Source organism: Artemia sp. Qi Xiang Cuo, chromosome 6 (assembly GCF_049724085.1).
Source record: "Artemia sp. Qi Xiang Cuo chromosome 6, ASM4972408v1, whole genome shotgun sequence".
NCBI classification, from domain to species: Eukaryota; Metazoa; Arthropoda; class Branchiopoda; order Anostraca; family Artemiidae; genus Artemia; species Artemia sp. Qi Xiang Cuo.
The window spans coordinates 46,405,741-46,433,066 of NC_142799.1; the positions used below are offsets into that span (position 1 = coordinate 46,405,741).

Here is a 27,326-nt window from a genome sequence, read left to right on the forward strand (position 1 = left end):
ATTTTTCTGACTTTCGACCGACTCAAAACTCATCAATCTTGCACCCTGAACCTCAAGGCACAACTTACCACCACCCCACAAAAAAGGGGCGCAGATGCGTAGAAAACCATTTTCTGTCTTATCAGCTTGACATGCTTGACAAAAATCGATGAAAAAGGTTTAAACCGTAAAATGTGCCGAAACTGACCCTTTTTCGTACATACAAATTTAGTCCTCAGTCCCTTTTAGGGACGCCCACCCAACTCTCATTTCTTATCTTTGTATTCTTTTTTTTTTAATGGCGTGTTATTCATTATAACTTGTGTGTTCCGTAGGTTGGACTATTTCACTTTATAGTAATTGTGACTCATTTGAGTTCAAATTCTTAGAGGGGTTAAAAAATACATGCTTCAAGTTCCAATGTTGCTCTTTACTTTTTGTTAGAGATTTTTTATTTTTTTATTTAACACTACGTAGGCTAAGGTTAAAACCTTCACTGAATACTTTTCATCAGCTGATCAAATGCCTGTTCATCATCTAGAAACTCCTGGACTTGAAAAAAGGAGCTTCAATTTACGAAGAGCAGAAGGGAGAGGCAAAATGTGTTTTTCAAAATCTAGAGGGAGGGGCAATTTTGTTTTTATCCAAGAATGACAAAAAAAAATGAAAATGCCCAAAAAGAATGTGTTTTCCAAAATCTAGGGAAGGGGGCGATAAAATGAACAGCCGTACTAGAGGGGTGAGTTCATATATTTATTGTTTATTATTATTTTAAGCAAAAAAAAACTAAAAAATATCATCAGGCTAAGTAATTTGCTCCCTAACAATATCTTGGTAACGAATCCGTCATAACAATGCTTGCTCTCTTATCGCCTTTCTTAAGCAAGGACTTAACTAAACTTTTTATAAAATCACTACATAGGCTACTTTCCCTCTATCATAATTATATTTATAATTTTTCCCCTTTGTGTCCACTACATTTCAAACAATCACTAACATAGTATCAGGATCTTAAGCCTTATTATTTTTCAAACCTTTTAGTAACGTCTCTGCTTCCTTTATTTTATAGAAAAGAACACAAAGTTTCTTTTCTACAACAAATTTAGACTTGTCATATTTTACATCTCAACATAACATCCTTTCAAATAGGGCTATGTAGAGACCATCTGCATAGTTGGACCTCTTATTAACCATGGAATCCTGATTGCACCACAGTAAGCCATAAAGGAAGCCAAAGCGATGCGTTCAAGTATTTTAAGGCAAACAGATGAAGTCATTTTCGTAGAACAAATTTAATTCATTTTATAAATACTTTTACACAAATCAAGACAAAAATATAAACGCATATACACAGCACATAGCAAGCACGATGAATGGAGATAATATTCAGAACGTAAAGCTCACTCAATCAGGTACTATCCATTGTTTTCCTCAATTACAGGTAAAAAAAAAAATGCTTCAGGGTCACAAATTATGTTAGGAAATGAGAACCATGGGGGAATTGTTGTTTAGTTCCACCCAATATATATTTTTAAAGTTACTTTTTGTGACTGATGGCAGAAAACAGAAGAATAAGTTTTCAACTCTTCAAGCACTCTCCGTTTTGGCATACTTTCTAAAAGATGAAAAAGATATCCCCCTTAGAATTGGTCCACAGTCTCTTAAAAAATCGAAGATGTCTTCTCCCTTACCCCCTAAAATGAAACTCTTGTTCTCTTATAACAACTAGGCCCCAGACTAGATATAGTTACAATTGGGTTATCTTCAAAAAAGACGGAAAAGACAATAAAATAATTTTCTATTTTTTTGTGGTTTGTTTAGCAGTTCCTAAGCTTTAAGTAATAGAAAACAAGAATGCCTGACTTATTTTTACATTGCTTTCAAATTATTTTTTCTTTCTATGGTTTTATGAACAGAGTGAATAAATTAGGATAATAACATAATTGAATAGCCAATGAAACAACTAAAAATCACTCATTTCAGTTACTACATAGAAAAATACTGAAATTAAATAATCTAAAAGTTACTAGGATATATATCAAATGAAATCGTATCTAGAGAGTAACAAGTAAACATAATTGTGAATAAAAAAAAAAAACACTTTAAATTAGTCCTAAGATTAAAGTTTAATATGTGTCAAATATTGCTAAGTTTGTATGTCTTCCTAAGATTTCTTCCATCATAAAATGTTATTCTTTCCATGAGTAATACAACAATAAAGCCTCAAAGGTAGGGTCCCGCATTTGGTGGGAGTCAAACACTTTTCTATCATAAGGTTTAATGGATATCAAGCAGAATGTTTTTAGCTCAAATATTGGCATCTCAACATATTGCAGTCGTTCTATGCAGAACCCAAACGTCAAAAATCTTAAATTTTTCCATACAAGAAAAACAAACAAAAAACAGTTCATTTTAGCACTTCTTTGTGATGGGTAAAAATTAGATCACGTAGGTTAGACCTCTTGAGGGCAGGCAGTGGGGATGGGTCCATGGAGAGAGGTCCGAGGTCAAATCTAGAAAACAAAAGGCATGTCTACGCCATGATTCCTCCGTTTTCGAGGAAATTCTCCCTCAGACGGAAGGAGGGAGGGGCTTCCCCCTGTGCAGGTACATTGTTCACCTGTGTGTCTTTATATTCCAGGGGTAGGGAGAGCCTGATGCAACCAAAATGTTCTTTTTGAAATTAATCCCCCAGATGTTTAGGGTATTATTGTTATCCTACCTCCAATTACAAATGAAGTTTACCATTTTTTCTTGATCCTTTCTTTTTTCAGCCGTGATTCAGCCTCTAAATAGAAGAAAAATTGCAGCAAAATTTAAATTACAAGGGGTATTGAAAAAGCCACTCACATTGTGAGCAGGATGGCCAAAGGAGAAGACTATTGCCACCTTTCTTGGGTAGAAGGGTTTTCTGCTTTTGGTACATCCCTTAATGTTACGGGAGAACTTGAGTAGTTGCTCATTTATTTGCTGTGAATTTGAAGACATGTGCTATGCCTGCCAGCAAGTCCCTTGTTTTTTTTAAGAACAGGCAGGATATGGTTTTCGTGGATTTTCTCAAGACATTATTCAATATTCACAGTTTAAAAATTATGCAAAACATTACAGAAGTTACGAGAAGCCATTGAAAATAAACTTTGATGAATGTTGAGTTTCAATGTTAACTTTTCAATGAAAGCGGCCACGTGCATGCAGCAAATCATAGTAGGGAACTCTTCAACATCACACTGGAGATATTTCAACGGATAACTATCAACTGTTACCAGACCCTGAGATATAGATTATGACACTTTGATAACAACATGAAACTGTAAGCAAGCTTAAAACAAGTGGTTGAGCCTCATAAAGTAAACTTCAGTGAGCAATGAATCAATTGGCAGACTGCATCATCATTAAAAGTACCTGACTTTGAATTGATTAGTTAGTTCAAGATTGACAATTAGTTTTAGTTGCTTATTTCCAATGATAAAACACACTGGCGTCAATTAACCTGAATCTAGAGGAGGGGAGGATTTTTTCAACAAAAATGCCCCAGAAAAAGGTATTTTTTCAAAATCTAGAAAGGGGTAAAAAAAATGTAGGGGGGGGCAATACCTTGAATACCCCAATTGACACCCCAGATAAAATATAAGCTACTTTCTGTAAAACCCTTCAACAAGTAATCTTAATTATGTGCATGCCAGTTGTTGCTTATACAAAGAAACAGCATTTCAAAACTGCAATTCTAAAGACAAAGAGCTAACAAAATATATCAGAAATAGGAATTCACTGATTTTCCACCCTTATTCCTCTTCTTCCTTTGTTATTAAATGATCAAGGGGAAGTTCTTTTGTCGACAAAATCGATTTCTTTTCTGTGCTTCCTTTACATTTTTTCTGCCGAAGTTCAAAAGCTGCTGTTACATGCTTTCGTGTAGCTTCTTGCGTTGAAATTTCAGCTTTTGATTCCTCAACTTCATCTGGGAGTCTTTTTGGCTTCTTAAACACAATTTTCTCAAATTTAACTTTTGAATCTTCTGTTGCAGTTTTTCTTTTTCTCTTGTTCATTTCATCTAGAAACGAGTAGGCTGCAAACTTGTTCGATTTTTCAGAGATGTCTACATTTTCAAGTGAATATAGTTTCCATTTTTGTGGATCTCTCTTTACAGAACGTTTCTTTTTGGTAAGGACTGAGTTAGGTATTTTAAACTCTCGTCCTTCAAAAAATTTCTTTTTTGGGATTTTTCCATATCCAATCAGGTCTTCATCTATTATGTAGGAGCTTCTCTGTACAGGAAGCTCTCCAGAGTGTAAGCTAATGTTGGGCAATCTTCCAAAAACCTGATTTTCTCGTTCTCTAAATTCTTCATTAGATTTTATGCTAAAATCAGTGTCTTTGTTCTGTTCTGTTGCCATCTTCTATAAAAACAATAATCATAAGAAATAACAATAATTTGCCAAAAATAAGAAAAAAAAACATGTTTTTAGGCCTTGTTTTTCAACATTTTTCAAGAATGGGCCCTTTGGATAGATCTAAGGGAGGAAATTACACAGTGAAAACTAAACCTTTGCAATTTAATGTAAGCCTGTCATGTTTCAGCAAAATTTTATTGAAGCCCCGTTAACTTAGACATGAAGACCAAATCTTAAAACCAGGATTTCATTTAAATACATCTGAGGAAAAAAACGCTACAGACACAGGAAACACTAAGAGTGACAAAATATTCATCTTCAAAAGCAGGCCAAAAATAAATCAAATATAATATAGAAAGATCTTATGTAGTAGCCAAGAAGAATAAACTTAACTTGCAGAATATAAATGCATTCAAAAGGGAAAATACTTCAAACAAGATATGGGAATGTTCCAATACAATTAAGTTTGGGTTAATAAATTTTCGTCTTCAAAATGTTATTTATATTTCCAGTTTTATGCTGGATCTTGTTGATGGGATATTTTGAAATTGATAAAGGTGCATTATTCATTACCCATGCCTAAGGGCTATCAGGGTCATGTCATGCCTGAAGGCATATTTATTGACCTTTGAACTATTTTGAATGACATGGCTACCTCAAAAATTTGTTCTGTTGGGAGGTTACAGGGGGACCAGGTAGCAAAAAAAGGCATAGGAGGAGGGCTGGTAGCCCTCCAGTCACTTTTGACTCTTATAGAAATGACTGGGGAAAAATTAATACATTCAGGCTCATTTATTACAAACAATAAATAATAAATTGAGGATGACGTCGAAACTTTCTGTTACTGTTTGGGAAAGAATGGGGGAGATTGAGGAAAGGAGACTTCAAATTCTTTGTTGGGGGGGAAGCGGTTAAATACATATTGTCTCTAATATGCAAAAAGTTTTTGCAGCATAAGCTCCTAAGGGCAGGGCCGTATCCAGGATTTTTTTCGGAGGGGCTTTTGCTCCAATTTTTTTTTTTTTTTTTTTGGGAGGGGGGTACACAAAAAAACTAAAATAACACATACAAAATTTGTTTATGTCCATTTTTGTTAAATTTTTTACAAGTCAGACAAACATTTCGGGGGGGGGGGGGTTCAAACCTCCTATTCCCCTGGATACGGCCTTGCCTAAGGGATTTATAATCTATGCAAAATTAAGTATCAAGGTAGATCAAAAGACACTGTATGTGACAGGCTTTCAAAAAGCATATTTGCAATATCTTGGGAACACCTTGGTGAATCAAGTTGAGACTTTCCTGGAATGGTAAGGGGGTGGAAAAATGAACACCGACCTAGGCATATGACTTGGTGCAGAGAGGCAGGGGCAGGTAAAAAAAGGAAGGGGGAGAAACAAGGGAACTTCAAATTTTGTATTGGAGAGAGGGGCTAAATATTTTTTTTTTCTCTGGTCAATCTAAACATTTTCACACTATAAACTGCTATGGAGCTAATAATCTATCCACAGTTATGTAGCATGGTAAATCAAAAGACACTCTGTATGTTAAGATTAACAAACTTGCATATCTGCAAAATCTTGAGAATGACAGATAGGGACTGAGCTAAAGCTTATGGAGCATTGAAGGAAAAAGGAGGCAAGGGCCCTGTTTTATTTATAGAGGAAGATGTGGAGTCAAAAAATATGTGTCTCCATCTAAACTTTCTAAAACTATTAGCCACGGTGGAACTTTGGATCAACTCACAGCATAGAAGAGAGGTAAATCAAAAGACAGTTCATTTATCCAGAAAATAGCACACCTTTACGATCACAGGAATAATTAGCAAATTCAGTAATTTTTTTTTAACTAAGTTTTTCTGATGAAAGTAAAGACTAAACTTGAAACTTAAAACGAACAAAATTACTGGTTCACAATTAATACAAAATTTTTGAAAAACTGTCAAATAAACTGGCTTGTAATATTACCCTGTGTTTGAAGAATTCTGAAAAACTAAGCTTGTCTGAGTTTTTTAGAGAATCAAAACTATACTGTAAAGTCAATTGAATTCATGGCTGGTAAAAGACTATTTGAGAGCTTTATAAATTGGTCATTTATTTTCTGCAGGTCACTTAAGGATATTTCTGCTTCAAATCCTGTTGATTTGTGATATCCTAAAATGTGCCATAAATTGTTTTCATCCAATTTATGTGAAACATCCAGGGTCAGTAGATAGGGCCAAGAGGACCTTAACATGAGCAATAAATATACGAAGAAAATGTAGCTATATTGCTTGTTGGAGTTGAGGAAACCAATCTGGATGTATTGATTTGTGACATCTTTTTTAGACAACAAAACAGAACTGTTTTCTAAATAAATTACCTTGACATGAATTTATTTAAAAGAAATAACAACAAAAAAGCATAACACAAGATATTTTTTTAATAGAAAAGGGGACTAAGATATATGTACACTCAAGAGTGACTGTAGGAGGTAATCACGATGGCTTCATCATTTTTTTCTCCATACCCGGGCACTTCATATCAAAGGAGTTGTCGTAGAAACTTTGAAAAGAGCTCATTCGATTGGAAATTGGAGGGGCTAGTGCCCTTTTTCATAGTCAAAATGTATTGGAAGGCAACTAGCCCCCCCCCCCCCACGCCCACCATTCCCCCAAAGACGTCCAATCAAAAGTTTGAGATAGCCATTTTGTTCAGCGTAGTTGATTTCTAGATAGAAAATATGTTTTTGAGGAGGACACTCCCCCACAACCCTCGGGGCAAGGGTTTTAAGTTATGCCCTGAGGACATATAAGACCAATGTTGACACAATGTACAGTTTATTATTTTTTTTTCTTTGCAGCAGGGCACTTCATATAGAAGGGGTCGACGTACAGACTTCAAAAGGGGTTCACTCGATTGGAAATCAAGAGTTCTAGTGTCATTTTTAATAATCGAAAGTGATTGGAGGGCAACTAGCCTCCACCCCTCCTCACTCCAATCATTCCCCCAAACATATCCAATCGAAATTTGAGATAGCCATTTTCTTCATCGTAGTTGATTTCCAAATAGAATATGTGTTTTTGAGGAGGACACTCCCCCACAACCCTCAGGGCAAGGGTTTTAAGTTATGCCCTGGGGGCAAATAAAGTTTTTTTTTATAGAAGGCGTTGTCGTAAAAACTTCAAAACAGGCTCATTCGATTGGAAATTCAAAGGGCTAGTACCCTTTATAATAGTCGAAAATGATTGGAGGGCATCTATCCCTCCCCTCCACGCCCATCAGTTCCCAAAACACATCCAATCAAAATTTTGAGATACCCATTTTGTTCAGCGTATTTGATTTCCAGATTGAAAATATATTTTTGAGGAGGACACTCCCCCAAAACCGTCAGGGAAATAGTTTCAAGTTATGCCCTGGGGGCATATAAGGTTTTTATTGAAGCTGTTGTTGTAGAAACTTCAAAACAGGCTCATTCAATTGGAAATTCAAAGGGCTAATGCCCTTTTTAGTAGTCGAAAGTGATTGGAGGGCAACTAGCCCCCCCCCCCACGCCAATCGTTCCCCCAAACACATCCAATCAAAATTTTGAGATAGCCATTTTGTTCAGCGTAGTTGATTTCAAGATAGGAAATGTGTTTTTGAGGAGGAGACTCCCCCACAACCCTCAGAGCAAGGGTTTTAATTTATGCCCTTGGGGCATATAAGGTTTTTATAGAAGGTGTTGTCGTAGTAAACTTCAAAAAAGCCTCATTGGATTGCAAATTCAAAGGGCTAGTGCCCTTTTTAATAGTTGAAAGTAATTGGAGGGTAAATAGCCCCCCCCCCATGCCCATCTTTCCCCAAAACACATCCAATCAAAATTGTGAGATAGCCATTTTGTTCAACATATTTGATTTCCAGATAGAAAATAGGTTTCTGAGGAGAACACTCCCCCACAACCCTCAGAGCAAGGGTTTTAAGTTATGCCCCGGGGGCATATAAGGTTTTTGTAGAAGATGTTGTCATAGAAACTTAAAAACAGGCTAATTTAAGTGGACGTTCAAAGTGATAGTGCCCTTTTCAATAGTCGAAAGTAATTGGAGGGCAAATCGCCCCCCCCCCCCGCCCCATGCCCCTCATTTCCCCAAACACATCCAATAAAAATTGTGAGATAGCCATTTTGTTCAACGTAGTTGATTTCCAGATAGAAAATATGTATTTTAGGAGGACACTCCCTCAAAACCTTCAGGGCAAGGGTTTTAAGTTATGCCCTAGGGGCATCTCAGTTTTTATAGAAGGCGTTGTCGAAGAAACTTCAAAACACGCTCATTCGATTGGAAATTCAAAGGGCTAGTGCCCTTTTTAATAGTCGAAAGTGATTGAAGGGCAACTAGCCTCCCCCCACACCCATCATTCCCCCAACACATCCAATCAAAATTTTGAGATAGCCATTTTGTTCAGCGTAGTTGATTTTCAGATAGAAAATATGTTTTTTAAGAGGACACTTCCCCACAGCCCTCAGGGCAAAGGTTTTAAGTTATTTCAGTCTTCATTTAGTCTTCAGAGTGGAAAGACCTTTTTGGATTCATTCACTATGGACAGAATTAATTAAGAGCTTTGAACATGAATTAATTCAGTGACCCTAGCTAACTCCTCTTTAATCAGCGATAATATATCAAAACCCATTCCGGTTCAAAAAATGGCAAAGAGAGTATGCCAGGAATGCAGATTAAGAGTTACTATTAACTCTATTCAGTGCAGTAGCTGTGAGTTTTACTTCCATGAACATTGCTCCGGTACAGAACGTTCTAAGTGGTCAAAACATTGGCTTTGCCTAGATTTTACTACAAAAGAAGATACTAATGAAAAGGTAGTACCCTTTGATGACTCTTTGCGTTGTTCCACCCAGACCCCGTCTACCCTTATGACACCTCCACGTCACCCATCGGGAAGTGACCTAGTTAACATTTTGAAGGAAGTGAGGTCATCACCCTTTTCATCTCTTCAAATCAATCTCTTGCCAAAATAGTTTCATGCCCCAGGACAGTCCCCCCTCATCCGCGTCCAAAGTGTCCTGCAAAAACAATTTCGATTAAAAAACAACTGATTTTAGTTGCCCAACCACTGGACAAGCTTCAGTATCCAAGATCTCTGCTTCCTGCCAGTCCAACTTGTTAAACAACGTCCCTACTGCACCCAAGACAAGAAGCCTCCTCCCTCCCATGCAGCGGTTATTATCATTGATGAGAGAACTTGAAAATGTTATTATAGAAATATCCACCCTAACCACTTTAAAAAGCGTTAGAGTTGGTAACCCCCAGTCTTTTCCAGTCCAGGAAAAGGAGAAATCCCCAATTTCTGTTAAAACCAATATTAAAACAAGACTTATTGATGCTAATGTCGCTCCTGATAACATCATCAAAAATAAAGATTTAAAAGAAGACAAAGTCAACGACAAAATTATAGATACTAATCCAGTGATTTCCGGTTCAACTAAGATAAAAAGACAAGTTTGTGTGTTTAAAGGATTAAACTGTCTTGGTTTTAATCCCCTCTCAGGCACAAGTGTTCAAGGTCAATTTCATTCTGAAATTGACGCTAATTATGCATGTAAAACTAGGTGTGAGTTCAATACTAGTGATGAACTATCCAGGAAACAAGTTAATGCTAATAAAGGTGTATGCAAATATACCTGGGGAGAGGTTTGCACGAAGGAAGAGTCGTGTAAATAACATCATTTTTGCAAGAATTATTATTTGAAGAATGAATGTAGTGTCCCTTGGTGCAAACTCTTGCATTCCAGGGTTTGTAACAGTTTTAGAAGTGGGCTTTGCTTCGGTGAATGTATTCAAATCCACTTGAAATATGGATACAAATATTTTAAAAAGCCCTTAAATAGTGCGGAAAAAAATTTAAACCCACAGTCAGCACCCCCTCCAACTCCTTCTCTCATCAGTTTGGACCTGTCAAAAAACAATTTACATCAAACCTTCCCGCCATTACATCGAAGGTCAGTGAGATACTAAAAGCAGTACAGCTCAACGAAAACCAATTCTCCCCTCTCCAACAGTGCCAGGAAAAATCTGTCAAAAAACGAGAGTCACCGAGCCTGTCAAGTAACGCACCAGTGTCCATTAAAGCAACAGCACCAGCTCATTCCGGGGAATTTAAGACCCCCGCCGTATTCTACCACAACAAAGAAGACCCTACTTCCATCCATTCGGGTTATGGAAGCATCGAATTATGTGACTCTAGTGTAAACCAGTGTTTAGTTCTAACTTATGTCCCCCCCCCCCAAATCCCTACTTAATAATATCCCCATAATTTATCCGCTGTCCTCCGTTTCTCTCAAGTCGGGTCCAGCCCCGCCTTTTAATCCTGCTTCTCAAACGAATCCCAGCCTTCATCCCGAAAAAGATGCCTCTCCTCTCCCAGATCCACGGTCCTCCCACCCCCCACTGCCTCCTACAATTAACAAACAAAAAACTGCCCTCTTTAGTAACCGTTTTGCTTTCCCAATGCTGCTTGTTACGAACGCCGAAAGCCTGAATTTTAACAAATTTATTGGTCTAGAAGCCCTCTGTCACGTACACAAATTTGATGTAATTGCCGTAACTGAGATCAAAGCACAGAGCTCTGCTTTATTGAAAATTAATAACTACTCCCAATTCATAAAACTTCGTCCCCATGATCACCCCCTAGGTAAAAAGGTAAGTGGAATACTATTATTTGTGAATAATTATCTCTTTCCTAAATTAATTCATACTCCCAACCTTTCAGATTACGATGAAATCATTTGGGTAAGTGTAAGACTCAAAGTTTTACCACGCCCCTTTAGTTTGATTGTGTTTTGCTGCTTCTATTATTCCCCAAATCAAAACGCTGCACAAAGACAGCAATTCTAACAACAACTGCATAGTAGTGCCGACTTTGTCCTATGCAAATTCCCAAACGCCAGTATTTTCTTAGTAGGTGATGCTATTGATCTAAAGTTAAATCCCCTTTGTAGTTCCCTAAACTTAAAACAAATAGTAAAAATACCAACAACAAAAGGAAATTCAACCCTTGATTTGATTTGCACCAATATGCAGGCATTCTTCACCCCTCCTGTCCCTTTGCCTCCGTTAAGAGGAAGTTACCATTTTTGTTTATTAATGAAGCGTCTCAGTAGCTTTAATCATACTTCTTCTGTTACTGAGTTCTCTTATTACCCAATTTCCAATGATGGCCTTTAAATATTTGGATCTTGGATTACCAATGAAAACTGGCTGGCCCTCAAAGGAAAAAATGACATTAATTTTTAAGTCTCTGAATTCCAAAATCTGATTAAAACAAAATACATAAATTCCTTCCCTGTGAAAAAAAAAAGTTAAAACATGTTCTAATGACAAACCATACATACATTACTAGCCAATTAAAAAAAATTAATTAGAATTAACTTGAATCTACTAAAGAGTTGTAAAATACCGAAAACGAACTCACTGGATAAATATATTAAAAAAAAAATAGGTAAATCTGCTTCTTCATATTACAAATGCAAAGTCCAGGATTTATTTTATACAAAGCCAAAACACTGGTATAATAGAATAAAGAAAATTTGTGGGAAAACAAATAAGAACATAGACTTCCATTTCCAAGAAGACCCTTCAATTACAGCCAATGATCTGAACAGGTTTCTTTCTTCCATAGTTAAGAACCTCCCTCCCCTTTCTTTTGACACTTTTTATGATTTGTGCTCTCTCAATTTTCCCGTTATTTCGCCCTCGGATGTGGAGGCAAAAATTAAAAACATTAAAAAGTGTAGTACATGCCCATTAGACATTCCGATTGTACTAATTAAAGCCTTCGCCGACAATCTCTCAGAGCCTTTGTCCTTACTTTTTAATGAAATTACCTCTACTGGTAAATTTCCAAATTGTTGGAAATTAGGTTTTATTACTCCCGTAAAAAAGAAAGGTAATAATCAAGATTTTAATGGTTTCCGTCCCATTGCTCTTATTCCAGTTTTTCCGAAGTTATATGAAAGCTTTTTAGCTGAGTGGTTGATAGTAAAAATAATCCCAAATGTTGACCAAAGACAATTCGGAAACCTACGCTCTACATCTACTACCCACTATCTTGTTCACCCTATGGACACAATATGTAACAAACTCGAAAAACCCAATACCTGGCTCAATGTTATCGCTGTTGACTTGCAAAAAGCTTTTGATTTAATCAACCACAATATACTATTAGAAAAGCTACCTAATGACTTTCAAGTTGACCCTTATTTAATTAGAATAATTGCGTCTTTCCTCTCTAACAGAACGCAAGTCGTGAAATACCTGAATGTATATTCTGATCCCCTTCCAATTTATAATGGTGTGCCCCAAGGAACCCTTTTAGGTCCAATTTTATTTCTTACAATGATAAACAACCTTGGTGTTTATTTTCCGGATAGATGGAAATTCGTTGATGATCTAACTGTCTTAGAGACATGTTCCAAAAATTCCAAAAGCAACCCAATGTACATCTTGGAATCCATATCAGCCAAAGCTCTTACTGATGATATGAAAGTCAACCCTTTAAAGTCAACTGTTCTTATTATTAATTTTCTTAAGACTCCTCCTTCTGTTTCCTGTCTAATCCCCCCTGAAAAGCTTTTTGCAGTCATGAAACTACTAGACGTGACCATCTCAAGCAACTTAAAATGAGATTCTCATATTAATGACATCACGAAACGCTCCAATGCCACATTTTCCTTCCTTAAACAATTTAAATACCCTAAATCGCACTGTTTAAGGATTTTCCTGTCATTTGTACGCCCAACCTTTGAGTACGCCTGTCCTGTTTGGCATTCTGGCACTTCCATTGAATTGTTGGACAGAATAGAAGCAGTACAAAAAAGGTGCCTAAGAAATATCTTCAATGAGGCAAAGTACCTTATATTTCGCTTCTTAGGAGAGCTAACCTTGTCACCCTTAAGGAAAGGAGACCAAAAATTACCTTGCATTTTGCTAACAATGCCCTTCATAACCCTCGAACAACTACCCTTTCCCCGGTCAATATTCACCCCTTTGACCCCGCCTCCCGCGTTGAGTGTCAACAAAATCCCCCTTCTCACCCCAATGAGAGTTTGCACGGAAATATATAGAAGAACTTTTATCCCTTACATAGTTGACATTTTCAACCACTGACTCTCCGCTGCCTCCCCTCCCCCTCACTCACTCTTTACCTGATAGTTATTAATTTTTATGCCCATTTTGCAAATTTGGAGGTTTTATATTTATGTTTGTTAGTCACCAACTAAATGATGATTTTGTTTTAATTCTAATTTATCCCCTTGTTAATTTTACGAGTTGTTTTTGTTTTTTTTGGGGCATTTTTGCTGACTTGACATTGGCCTTCTAATTTTATGAGTTTACCTTGTTTTTGTTTTTAACATTTTTACGTATTTGACATTGACCCTTTTATAATTTTTTGTTGTTGTTTGATTGTTTGTTTTTGTTGTTCTTTTTTTTGCTGTATTTGACGCTAAAGTGCGAATTTGGCCGTTTTGGGCTTGTGATAGCCATTTTTCAGCAATAAATCTTATCTTATCTTATGCCCTGGGGGCATATAAGGTTTTTTTATAGAAGGCGTTGTCGTAGAAACTTCAAAACAGGCTCATTCAATTTGGAATTCAAAGGGCTAGTGCCCTTTTTAATAGTCAAAAGTGATTGGAGGGCAACTAGCCCCCCCATGCCCATCATTCCCCCAAACACATCCAATCAAAATTTTGAGATAGCCATTTTGTTCAGCGTAGTTGATTTCCAGATAGAAAATATGTATTTTAGGAGGACACTCCCCCACAACGCTCAGGGCAATGGTTTTAAGTTATGCCCTGGGGGAATATAAGGTTTTTATAAGAAGGCGTTGTCGTAGAAACTTCAAAAGAGGCTCATTCGATTGGAAATTTAAAGGACTAGTTCCCTTCTTAATAGTCTAAAGTGATTGGAGGGGATATAGCCCCTCCCCCACGCCCATCCTTCCCCCAAGAACATCCAATCAAAACTTTGAGATAGCCATTTTGTTCAGCGTAGTTGATTTCCAGGTAGAAAATATGTTTTTGAGGAGGACAATCCCCAACAACCCTCAGGGCAAGGGTTTTAAATTATGTCTTAGGGTATATAAAGTTTTTCTATAGAAGGTGTTGTCATAGAAACTTCAAAAGTGGCTCTTTGATTGGAAATTCAAAGGGATAGTTCCCTTTTTAGTAGTTGAAAATGATTTAAAGGCCACTAACCCCCCCCCCCCCCCCCCCACGTCCATCATTCCCCCAAACACATCCAATCAAAATTTTGACCCATTTTGTTCAGCATTGGCGACTTGGTTTTTAAATAGAAAGATTGTTGTTTAGTTAGACACTCCCCCACAACCCTTAAGGAAATGGCTTAATGCTAGTCCCCTGGGGAACTTAATGTTTAGAAAATACGGTGTGGTCGTAGATACTACGAAACAAGCCAATTCGATCGGAAATTCAAAGGGATAGTGCCTTTATCAATAATTGAAAGTGATTGGTAGGGAACAAGCCCCTTCCCGACGCCCATTATTTCCCCAAACACCTCCAATCGAAATTTTGAGACAGCCATTTTGTTCAGCGTAGTTGATTTCCAGATAGAAAATATGTTTTTGAGGAGGACACTCCCCAACAACCCTCAGGGCAGGGGTTTTAAATTATGTCCTAGGGTATATAAAGTTTTTCTATAGAAGGTGTTGTCATAGAAACTTCAAAAGTGGCTCTTTGATTGGAAATTCAAAGGGCTAGTGCCCTTTTTAATAGTCGAAAGTGATTGGAGGGCAACTAGCCCCCCACGTCCTCATTCACCAAAACACATCCAATGAAAACTTCGAGATAGCCATTTTGTTTAGCGTAGGCTAGTTAAATTCCAGATAGAAAATATGTTTCTGAGAAGGACACTCTACCACAACCCTCAGGGCAAGGGTTTTAATGTATGCCCTGGGGGCATATAAGATTTTTATAGAAGGCGTTGTCGTAGAAACTTCAAAAAAGGCTTATTCGATTGGGAATTCAAAGTACTAGTGCCCTTTTTAATAGTCTAAATGATTTGGAGGGCAAATTGCCCCCCCCCCCCCCCCCCACGCCCATCATTCCCCTAAACGCATCCAATCAAAATTTTGAGATAGCAATTTTGTTCAGCGTAGTTGATTTCCAGATAGAAAATATATTTTTGAGGAGGACACTCCCCCACAACCCTCAGGGCACGGGTTTTAAGTTAAGCCCAGGGGGTATATAATGTTTTTATAGAAGGCGTTGTAGTAGAAACTTCAGAAACAGCTCATTCGATTAGAAATTCAAAGGGCTAGTGCCCTTTTTAGTAGTTGAAAGTGATTGGAGGGCAACTAGCACCCCCCCCCCCCCCACGCCCATCATTCCCCCAAACAAATCCAATAAAAATTTTGAGATAGCCATTTTGTTCAGCGTAGTTAATTTACAGATAGAAAATATGTTTTTGAGGAGGATGCTCCGCAGCAGCCCTAAGGGAAAGGGTTTTAAGTTATACCGTGGGGGCATATAAGGTTTTATGGAAGGTGTTGTCGTGGAAACTTCAGAAATGGGCTCATTCGATTTGAAATTCAAAGGGCTAGTGCCCTATTTAATAGTCGAAAGTGATTAGTAATATTTTTGTTGTTGTTGTTTAGACCAGGGCACTTCGTATCGAAGGAGTTGTCGTGGGAACGTCGAAAGGGACTCATTCGATTGAAAATAGAAAGGGCTGATGCCCTTTTTAATAGTCGAAAGTGGTTGGAGGGCAACTAATCCCCCTTCCACTCCCACCCTCCCATTTGCCCATTATGTTTTAAAAACTAAATGTTGCCTTAAGATTAAATCAAAATACACTGTGATAATGCTAGTTCCTAATAAGGTATCTCAGTAGTATCCCAAGAACGACTGAGGATGTTACGTTCAAACTTTCGAAGCTACTTCTTCTCTCAAAATTTAACCAAATCAAAATAGTGTAAGTGTATCCAAGCTATCAAAGAAAGTAAGCAGATTTTTTTGCGAATGGTATCATGTTTTCCATTTCAGGTCAACTACGAGAAACTATAACTATAACTTAGTTTGTGTATGAAACAATAACAAGGGTGTATGTTGTTAAAAATTGCTGAAAATTTTTCCCCAGCATACAAATGGCAGGCCAAACTGTAAAGTCTTAAAAAACGAAAAGATTTAAAGTGTTATTTTCTTTTTCCCTCAAAAGACTATGTCAATATAAAATGAACAGAAATTAATTAAAAAAAACTTTTTCCACAAAATAAGCTTTTCAAAGAAAAGTAAAGAACTCCATTAAACAAAAAATGAGCAAAAATAAAATCAAATAATCTACCAAGCTCGAAACTACCACAAATCAGCATCGATAAATAAAAGAAGACCAAAACAAACAGAAATTACAATAAATAACAGAGTCAAACTCAGAACGAGCAGATATTACCATAAGTTGGGTGCAAAACCCCTATGCCTTCCCAAGGCCAGAACAAAATTTACACTTTACTGAAAAAATAAAAATGAATGTGCATTGTCATTTTAATCTACACATGCTGATATTTAGTAATAAAAATTTTAAAATTAATTGATTTATTAAATTTATAAAGGTAAAAGCATTCATATTTTTTTCAGTAAAGTGTAAATTTTGTAATGGCCTTGGGAAGGCATAGGGATTTTGCAACCAACTTATTTTAATTTCTGCTCGTTTTGGGTTTGACTCAGTTATTTATTGTAATTTCTGTTCGTTTTGGGTTTCATTTATTTATCAATAATTTGTGGTAGTTTCAAGCTTGGTAGATTATTTTATTTTATTTTTGCTCATTTTTTGTTTAATGGAGTTCTTTACTTTTCTTTGAAAAATTTATTTTGTGGAAAAAGTTTTTTTAATTAATCTCTATAGAGAAGCAAAAACTACATGTATTTTCAATTTATGAGAAAAATAATCCCCTCTCCATCAACCCAAATAAGTATAACACTATTAAAGAAAATTTACTGCAACAAAACTACTGTTGATCAAAAGCTTCGACTGAATATTTAAATGTTGTCTTACATTTTAATTACAGTCTAACCTTTACATCCTTAAGCAGAAAACTGAAAAAAAAAACTGAGAAAATATTCTTAGTATTAACCAAAAACATAATGATGTGAATTAAAACGAACAATAATTAACTAAAAAAATGATTGTCAAAAAAAGAAGTTTCAAAGAATATTTAAGTCCTGAGTTACACAAGATGGACAGAAATGAAGCTCTATGATAATTCAAACTTGAATCAAATAGACATTACTATCAATGAATAAATAAAACCAAATCAAACAGAAACTAAAATGGAAAATCATGCCAAAAAAAAAAAAAAAAAAAAAAAAAAAAAAAAAAAAAAAAAACCCTGCTAGGAATGAATAACTAAATTCCAAAATGAAGAGAAACTGCTATGAATAATAAAGTCAAACTTAAAACAAACAGAAAACACCACAAGCAGGAGTGGTGCCACTACCCCCAAAACCTTCTTAAGGCCATAGCATTATTTGCACAAATCCATTTTGAATGTATTCTTTCTATAACTATAGCACTGAAAATTAAAACTGCAGGGACTTCTTAGAATTAATATAATTATTTATCAAACAGTCTATATGTTATTTCCAGCAATGTTAATTACTATGGTGATTTTCTTTTCTTGTCAATATTTTGACAAAAAACAAACTGCACTGTTCAAAATACATATCCTTTTCAATAAAACACACACAACATTTCAACTGTTTGGAAGTTTTGTTTTGTATTGTAGCTAATGTTATGACAAATGAAACATATGACACAAAATACAAATTGTTTTCAGTAAGACACAAACTGTGGTAAGTATTGAATAAGACCAAGACTGGCATTTTGTCAGTAATTTTGTCCATTTGGTTAATCCTATAATGCTGTTTATTTTATTCCTCTTTTTACCTAACTAAGAAATTTATTGGATAAAATTGCTTCATTTACTAACAAGAACAAAACTTTGGCAAATCAAGATTTCAGTGGTTGTCAGATGAATATTTTCATATTTTTATCTTCTTAATTTTATTATTCTTATTTGTGGAAATCAAATACTGAGCTAGTAAACTGGAGTGTTTTGGGTTAATTCTAGTTGAGAGGCTTTATGCTATCTTAGAAAACAATTTAATTAGGAGAATGAAACTTTGGCAAATAATTCAGAAACTAAATTGTACCCTAGGAAAATGTTTTCGATCTCCTATCTTTACTCTTTATCAGGGTTGCAGCAGTAGCTAGCAACCTAGTAAAAGACAATCACATCCAATACTAAAAAATCTAATAGTCCATAACTCCTAAAAGTAGTGTCAGATCAAAACAAGAAGTACACTATTAGAAGGGGCTTGTCTGAAACCTCTACATAGGAGATGTACCGCCCCCTGGATTGAATAACGAGGAAAATCTATTGGCTTGAAAAAACAAGATAAGTTGCTTGAACCACAATATTCTTCATATGCAGCATCTTTTTTTTTCCCCGCTAGCAGGGCACTAGAACATCACAGAGAGCTGTTTAATAGCTCATTTTAAAGGAAATTGATGTATTCAAAAACCTTACGTGATTAAAAAAAACTTCTTTAAATAAATCCATTTTTACAAAATAAAAATGCATTTTGTTCAACATTGTAGCAGCAAATGTTATAAACATCATCTTGCATACAAAGATCAACATAGGATTTTATTTTTAACGTTAGTATTATAGTATTATTATAGTGTTTAAAGGATTGATATAGTTATTATTATATTAAAGAACAAACCCTCATAAGTGAATATATAAAAGATTGGTATAGTTACTTATAAATGGGGATAAGAAATCACAAAATCCCTTCACTTTTATTTTGACAAATTTAATTCAGCTCCATAATTAAGGCTAGGTCAGGATGTCATAAGCAGTTTGTTGCATTTTGATTGCAGTAGAAAAATTATGGTCGTGAGACTGCATCAATGAGGCTTAGATGAAATGACTGCAGTGAAAAAGTTTGCCTCACCATAAAACGAAGAATGTCTCACTTTAGTAAATAAATAAGTACTTATTTAAAGTATAAGAATATGTCAAGTAGGTGTACAAATTATTTAGTGCTATTTTTGATGAAAAGAAATTTGTCAAAGTGAAATTTTAGTATATGCAATATCAGGCCCACATCCAAAAAGTAATGGAACTTTTAGAACTCCCACAAGCTTCAAAAAATTCGTAGGTTGGAGGAAGGACCTCAGCAAAAGGTCAAGAATGTCACAAAGCATTCTTGGGGAAAAGATACCCAGGAGATCTGAGCAGTTTTGAGTCAGTCCTGGCTTATTAGCTGATGGAGAAAGATGTTAGTTTAGTATAGCTAACAAAAGTGATTGATTGGACTCATTTGTTGAGTTGTAACTTAGCCTATAGATTGTTGAGACTCAAGTGATATTTAAACTTGCGCTTATCTGACTTGTTGTATTTTATCAGTGGTAATTTATAGACTCCCATGTACTCAAAGCGTTATACTTGTACCTGTGTTGAAGTGTTGTCCTGTCTATCTCATGTAAGTCATTAATAAACCCCTTTTTATTTTTACTTGAGTTATTCATGCTAGTAAAAATCAGGATAGCTCTCATTGGAATCTGATTTCCAATCAAAACTCCCATGTTCATAAGTTTAATAATAGTTTTCCTTTGATCTTTTGACCACAGTGTTGTGGGAACTCTTCTTAAACAGCAGGACCTAAGGAGAAGACTTAGAGAATAAGATTTAAATATCCCCCCAAATCTACACGTAAAAGTCCCCCATGAAAGAATTAGAGATAGCTGAAAGTTAGTAAAGAACAATTGTCTCCTGGAACCAAACTTTTTTTTGGCTTAACTCTTAAAGTACGTATATCTATAGCATTGTAGTATATTTCCATAGAAAAAAAAAACAATTTCTATCTTAGTTTTCAGTTCAGAATTGCTAAAATTATTATGTAAACTGCAAAAACGCTTATGTGTCCAAGCAAAAATTTAAGTTTTTTAATTCAAATTAGAAAAATACCTGAAAATTTTTAAATTAGTTTTGCTTTTTGTTAGGTTCTAACTAATCAATGCTTGATTTTATGGGTAGAATATTAAACATTGAAAATATATGGTCTCAAGTGAAAAAAAAGAAACTGAGAGAAGTATCAGAGGCTAACAATCCAAATATCTACTTCAATTATACATAAAGGATCAAGGTAGTTCATCATAAATGTGGATTACATAAGTCTAATCTGTACCCTGGCTTAGAAATAGCTGAAATTTGTATATAAAAGAATGGTGTAGTTAATTATTTATATAAAGGGACATCATTATTTGATGTCCCTTTAATTATTCAATATAAACATGGACATCAATATGATGGTTACAATGATGCATGAAACCTAGTAAACGATCAGGGTTGTAGCAGTAGCTGGCAACTTAGTAAGAGACAATCACATCCCATATGAAGAAATATAATAACTCATAACTCCTAAAAGTCAGATCAAAACAAGAAGTACACCATCAGAACCGCATTGTCTGAAACCCCTATACACAAAACTTACTGTATGTTGGCTTGAGCAACAAGGAAAATCTTAAAGCTTGAAAAACGAGAAAAGTGGCAGAAACCACAATATTCTACACTGAAGGCATCTTTTTTCTTATTTTTCTCCACAGCTAGCGGGGCACTGAATCATCATAGAGAGCTGTTTAATGGCTCATTTTAAAGGTAATTGCTACATCTAGTGCCTTTTGTAATTAAAAAAAGTTTTTAAAATAAAATCGATTTTTATGGAAAACTGCATTTTCATATAGCACGTAAGTAAAAACAATTTCATTTTTAACAACAAAAAGGATCAAAATAGTTATTTTAAATGATGCTTATGTAAGTTTCATTGGTATCTTGCTGTTGAGATAGCTCAAACCTAGTAAAAAACAAATCTAGGATGCAGCAGTAGCTAGCAACCAAGTAAGAGACAATCATGTCCCATAGTAAAAACTACAATACCCCATAACTCCTAAAAATAGCATCAGATCAAAACAAATAGCTAACTATTAGAATTGCCTTGTCCAAAACCCCAATACAGAAAACTTACACCTTCTTGGCTTGAATCACAAAGAAAATCCATTAGCTAGAAAAAAAGGAAAAGTGGCTGCAAGCACAATATTCTGCATCAAGGGCATCTTTTTTCTTTTCCATTTTTCCTCTGCAGATTGTCTAATTTCTTAGGATTAGAGAATTGCATAGAAGGCAGATTTATGCCTGTCAAACTGACAGACATTTAGGGTAAAGGTGCCAATGATTCAACAGTTTTTGTAAAAAAAAAACTCTTTTTCCACTCCAGAAGGCTCAATTTAAAGACTTTTGGTTTGAAAACGGTTTCAGTACATAGGAAAAACATCTACAAATCTAACTCTTTGATTAAAAATTTGAAGTTTTATCAGAAAAGTGTACAAAACTTTGATTTCCTTAAGTTTTTTTTAATGTGTAAATGTAAAGAACACTATTCAGATAGTGGAAGCAAAAACTGAAAAAATTGCCTCAAGTACAGGGACAAAATTGGATAATCCATATAGAGTGTAATTGTGTGACCTAGGTTTCTATAATATAATGTGTGATATAGCTCTCTCTATAAACACTATCTGGAATGGCCCACTTCCTCTCACCTTTAATTGTCCAGCAAAGATTTCTTTGCTGTTCACAGTGAGTGTTGTCAACATTTGGCAATTACAAAGTTAATCTACCATTTTAATTCCCTTTAAAAAAAAATATTTTGACTATCCTTTGTCTGTAAAGTCCAGAATTCTTGAAATACGCATGTCCTACTTAAGATTATTAGAAGTTTGTGATGCCAAGGAGTTTAACATGTTTCATCAGCATTTTGGGTAGGATAGGGTCAAGGAAAACAGGAGTAGATTTTAAGAAGTTTATTGTCATTATATTTGACTTAGGGAATTTACTTTCATATGTAAATTCTTAGCTTTATCCAAAACATGGGTAGGATTTTGATGGGGTCATTTTTAATTGTTCTGATATACTTCAAGGATCATCAGGTCATCTACATATTAACACCTTTGAGGGGATCTTACCAATTTCACTGATCAATACTATATATAAGAGTGGTCCTAGCAAGGTTCCTTGAGGAATTCTATGCTAATTTGGGAAGAGTTCAGTTCCAGTTCCAAAAATTTGTATTTTACAGCTTGGGATCTCTTTAAAACAGAACATATATAAAATTTACTAAGAGAAGGTCTACTTTAAATTTATTCAGTGATATATGAATGAGAGTGTTATGAACAACCAAGTCAAATACTTAAAAATATGAAGATAATATGAGGCCTAGCAGCAGTTCCTCAGATCATGGAAAAATCTAGCATGTATCACCAAATCAGTAAAACTATGATTAAAAAAACTTTTTTGATGTTTTTTTCATATTAAATATAATTAGCCTACAAATAATAATCATCAAAATCTCTTGTTGTTGAGAAAGTACCTGTAAATTTGACAACTGTTTTGTCAGAGGACCCTTGAATTTTGACACCAATTGTTTCTCATCTGTTTTACATGTTCAGTGAAGTTTGACAGAGTCATCTATATTTTGACAGGACATGTTGCTGTCTGTCAAAAATTTTTACAAGATTACTACAAGATATTCTCAAAAGAAATGAATCTCATAATAGAAGCCAATATCTACATTTGAATGTGGCTGAAGGAAAATTTTTAGTCAGTCTGGTATTCCAATACATCAGACAAGAAATTTCAACAAATGGAAATGATTTCATCAATATAATATTAGCAGCCATTTTAACTTAATTTTATCAAGAAAAAAACAATGTGGCTACATTTTAGAGAAGATCAGATGTATCTTGTTGCATTGGTACTGATCCAACTTTTTTTGCACAAAAAAAAAAACAAGCAATGACAGTTTGAACATTACATAGCTAAAAAGTATTAAGAGCTCATTTTGTGTTGAAAACAGGAAACTGATTGAATTGAATATTCTTTTCTCATCTGGGTGTATTGAATATAGTTTCAACATTTTGCATTGTCAAAATATAACAACAGCTTCAAGAGACGGTGTTCCAAGTCACAACTAAGCAGAATTATCCTGTTTTGAAGGAAAATTTTGACAGTGGTTCAAAAATTGTACTGTCAAATCATGGTGCCTTTACCTTATGACACAAAAATGAAAACAAATTTTCAGAAGAAAAAAAATTACTCAATGAAAACTAATGATAATAAAAAGTTTTGGGACCCTCAAAGTGTTTTATTTTAGCCAGTTACAAACTTACAATGTGGACAGGGGGTAGGACATAGACCAGCCACTTTTTGTAGGGAATTAAGTAAGGTCTTAACTCATTATAAGCAAATGACAAACCACTAGATTGGCACACCATCTAGGAGGAAATGCAGATCCCATCTAAAATAGTAGTCTGGTAGTGTGACAAATGATGCTGTCATAGCTGTTCCTAGGGTTGGTGGTGTCCAGGGCAAAGTTGATTGCAGCACTCCTTCTGATCTCAAAAATAAGCAAAAAAAATGTCCAATCAATGTGAAAAACATGATTAAAGTGAGCAAGCCATGCTTCCCTCAACCATGGCACCCAGGGCAGCTTGCCCCCCCCCCCCCTTTGAACAGCTCTGGCTTTAGTACCCAAGGGTGCGACATTTAAGTTTTTTTGTATCTCAATGGTTCAACTAATCATTAGATCATGTAAGCACTACAGTATAATAAATACTATCAAATTAGCTGTAAAGCTGATTGCAAGCTTGAACAATCTTCATGAAGATTGTTTCATGCTTGGTAAGAAAAAAGGATTGAATTTTTTTTTCCCTGTTCATGTCTTTTTTTGTAGCCAGAGCTTGCTTTAACAGCTTTCTTTCCTTTGTAGACTATGAGTGAAAATAAGGTTCAGAGAAGGAGGCAGTATGCTGGCAACAACCAGAAAAAGCCTACTGTACTGGTACTAGAACATGGCATATCTCTTCAAAAACCAGCTATGGCCCATGGCATACCATTTAAGACTCTGCACTGAAATGTACAGAAGCAGAAGTCTCTTGCTGAACCCACAAATGATAGAGCTTCAATGCAATAAAAATTCCTAGAAAGTGCATCTTTGAACCAAGTGAAGAAAAACCTCTTTCAGAGTATTTGCATCATGTATCTAAGATCAACCTGAACTCAGCTTGAGAAAACCAGATGCTTGTAGTTTGGTGCAGGCCACCAGTAAACATCTCCAATGGTAATTTTAAAAGAGTCCTTACAGAGCATAAATTTGAACTAGAAACACATATAGTGTTGACAAGACAAGTGTGACAACAGTCTGTGTTCCACCAAACAATTGTAGAGAAGGGGCAAGAAACAACTGGGTCAACTTACAGGAGAGAATGGAATTTTGTCACTCTGGCAGGCTGTTAGAGTGCTTTGGGAACAGCTTAGTCACTATTCTTTGTTTTCCTAAAAGTTATCTTCAAGGACTGTATAGTGGCAAATGCACCTCCATCATCTCCTGGAGCTGCAAACCCTAGTAGCAGGAAGACAACTAAAATATCCATTTCTGGTTTCATACCACATTTTGTAAAGCATACTAAGTGCAGCAAGGAGAACAAGTATAGCTGATTTTAGACAACCATGGGTCAAATCTCTCTTGAAAGTCCAAACCTTGCAAGTGAGCATGGAATTACAATGCTTACTTTTCCACCACATTGCAGCCATAAAACTTCAGCAACTGGGTATTTCTGTCTATGATTAATTGAAGGTTTATTACAATAGTGCTATGAACTCATGAATGATGCATCATCATGGGAAATCTATGACAATAAATGATTTTGCAGGACTTGTTGATACAATATTTCCAAAAGCTTTTACTACAAAGGGTTTTGCCGCAACAGAGATATTCCTAAAAAACAGAAATGCAATACCTGAACATATGCTTTTGTCATCCAATGTTGCTGATCACCTGAATTCAGATGAAGATGATAGTCTAGTACTGTAAGTAGACAGCAGCACAACTAAGGATGATCTTACAACTTTCTAGGGACCAATTAAACATATTCAGATGTTTTGTAAGAACAGCTTTACTTATTTTGAAAGCCTCAACTGGCTAATAAGAATACCAGGGCTTGCAAAAGGATGAAAATCAGGGTTTTGACTGAAACCCCAGAGAAAGCTTGACTTAAAGCAGAGCTTGAAATAATGATAGCTTACAGAAAAACAAAGAAAGGTTAAAAATCTGAGCAGGGCAAGAAACCAGCCCCACTAAAAAGACTCTTTGCTATAACTACAGCATCACAAGCCCTCTTTAACAGGGATTCATCTGTGCTGTAGCTAGATGATGATTCAGAACTCTCAGGAGAACAAATCACAGAATCTTCAAATGAAAGCAAAGAGAATTGGTACATTTAGCAAAGGTATCACCATTAAAGAGAAAATCAACAAAGTATTTTATTGCCAGAGTAGTTCACTTGCTCTAATAAAATGAATGTAAAAACAGTAGCAGTGATGGTGAGGATGATTGGGATACCACAAGATGGCTAATTTGACTGTGTATGTATGTACAAATTTTAAAATTAGCCAACCAGCCAACCAATATTTTAAGCCTAGGAGTCCAGCTGGACATAAGGAAACATATTAAGAAAACAATTTTTACTCCATAATATGCAGAATAATCCTAGTTAACACATTTTGCAGGGGGAGAGCCTTTATCTTGACTTCTTTCCTTGTTTTTCCAATTTTTCTAAGAAATTCATGAATTTCTTAGGACCTATATATTCACAGAATATATACCCTCACCCCTCTAATGTGCAAATATATACCTAGAATTGCATCCTCAATCTAAATATAACATCCATTTGCATCACAAATGAACTTTACTCCCATATTTTCTATATGATGGATGTCCAGATAGGCCTAGTCCAAGTTTATACTTTGATTTACTAGAAGACTTGGAAAAAAATAACAAGAAATCAAAAAACAAATATGCTATACTGATCCCAGTAAAAGTCATACTAATCTCCAGTGGATGTTAACATGTTGGGAGGTTAGTATGAAATAGGATGAATATATAATAGTTTAGAAACAAATTTGGTATATATATTTGCACAATAGGGGGGGGGGGTAAAGCATAGCATATATTACATACATAACCTAACCTAGGTACCTTTTCCCTCCCTAAACCCCAAAAAACAATAGTTTAAATATTGCAAATGCATGAGAAACCATGCTTTGCAATCTATTTGTCCATTGCAAATACCTGTTTGACTGGTTTCCTTGGTAAATATATACCAAATCATATTATTGAGTTAGGAATAAAGTGAATACACCATTTGATGCCTTTTTTTATGCTGATTACAAATATAATAATCATTTCAATTGGAATTGAATTTCAGCCCCACTCCTTATATATGCCAATTCAGGGTAGGCCTATAGGCCTATATTTCTACATTAGGGGGTGGGGGAAAATTTTGTTTCTGGTGTAAATGGGAGGTAATTTTAAACTTTACCCCACCCCCACCTCCTAATGTATAAATATATACCCTGAATTGGCATATATAGGAGGGGGGGGGCTAAAATTCATTTCCAATAGAAATTATTATTATATTTGTAATCAGCATAAAAAAGGCATCAAATGGTGTATTCACTTTATTCCTAACTCAATAATATGATTTGGTATATATTTACCATTTCCTTTAGTGTTTCCATATACAGTCTATAGTGGTATGCAGGATAGAATGCACTACAAAAATTAACCAGCTTGAAAACACCTTCCAAGGCAAGGGGAAAAATCAGGCTCTGAATTTAGCCTTGAGAATTTTTCATAAACTACTTACCAAGATAGCTTAAAAACTAATCCTCAAGAATTTTGCAAATTTTAGAGCAAAATCATCATAGGCCAAAATTTTTAACAAATATCCTCCTACTCCTGACGTGAACAGACTTAGAGGACAGTAAATAAGCTTAAGGGTACATAAATCTGGCTAGT

At 35.3% G+C, this 27,326-nt stretch overlaps 2 protein-coding genes across 2 annotated transcripts in view; both read right to left on the reverse strand.

Moving 5' to 3' along the window:
- Paip2 (polyA-binding protein interacting protein 2) overlaps positions 1 to 27,326 on the reverse strand; it is a 73,809-nt gene that overhangs the window by 46,400 nt on the left and 83 nt on the right. The window lies entirely within an intron of this gene.
- LOC148951290 (uncharacterized) lies at positions 913 to 27,311 on the reverse strand. The gene is made up of 2 exons (XM_089090779.1): positions 27,175 to 27,311; positions 913 to 4,376 (listed from the first exon to the last, which is right to left on the reverse strand). Exon 2 carries the CDS (start codon positions 4,371 to 4,373, stop codon positions 3,762 to 3,764), a length of 612 nt encoding a protein of 203 aa, XP_088946905.1. The 5' UTR covers positions 4,374 to 4,376; positions 27,175 to 27,311; the 3' UTR covers positions 913 to 3,761.

Coding starts and splice junctions, on each gene's coding strand:
- LOC148951290 (XM_089090779.1), bottom strand. CDS start 4,373: ATGGCAACAGAACAGAACAAAGACACTGATTTTAGCATAAAATCTAAT.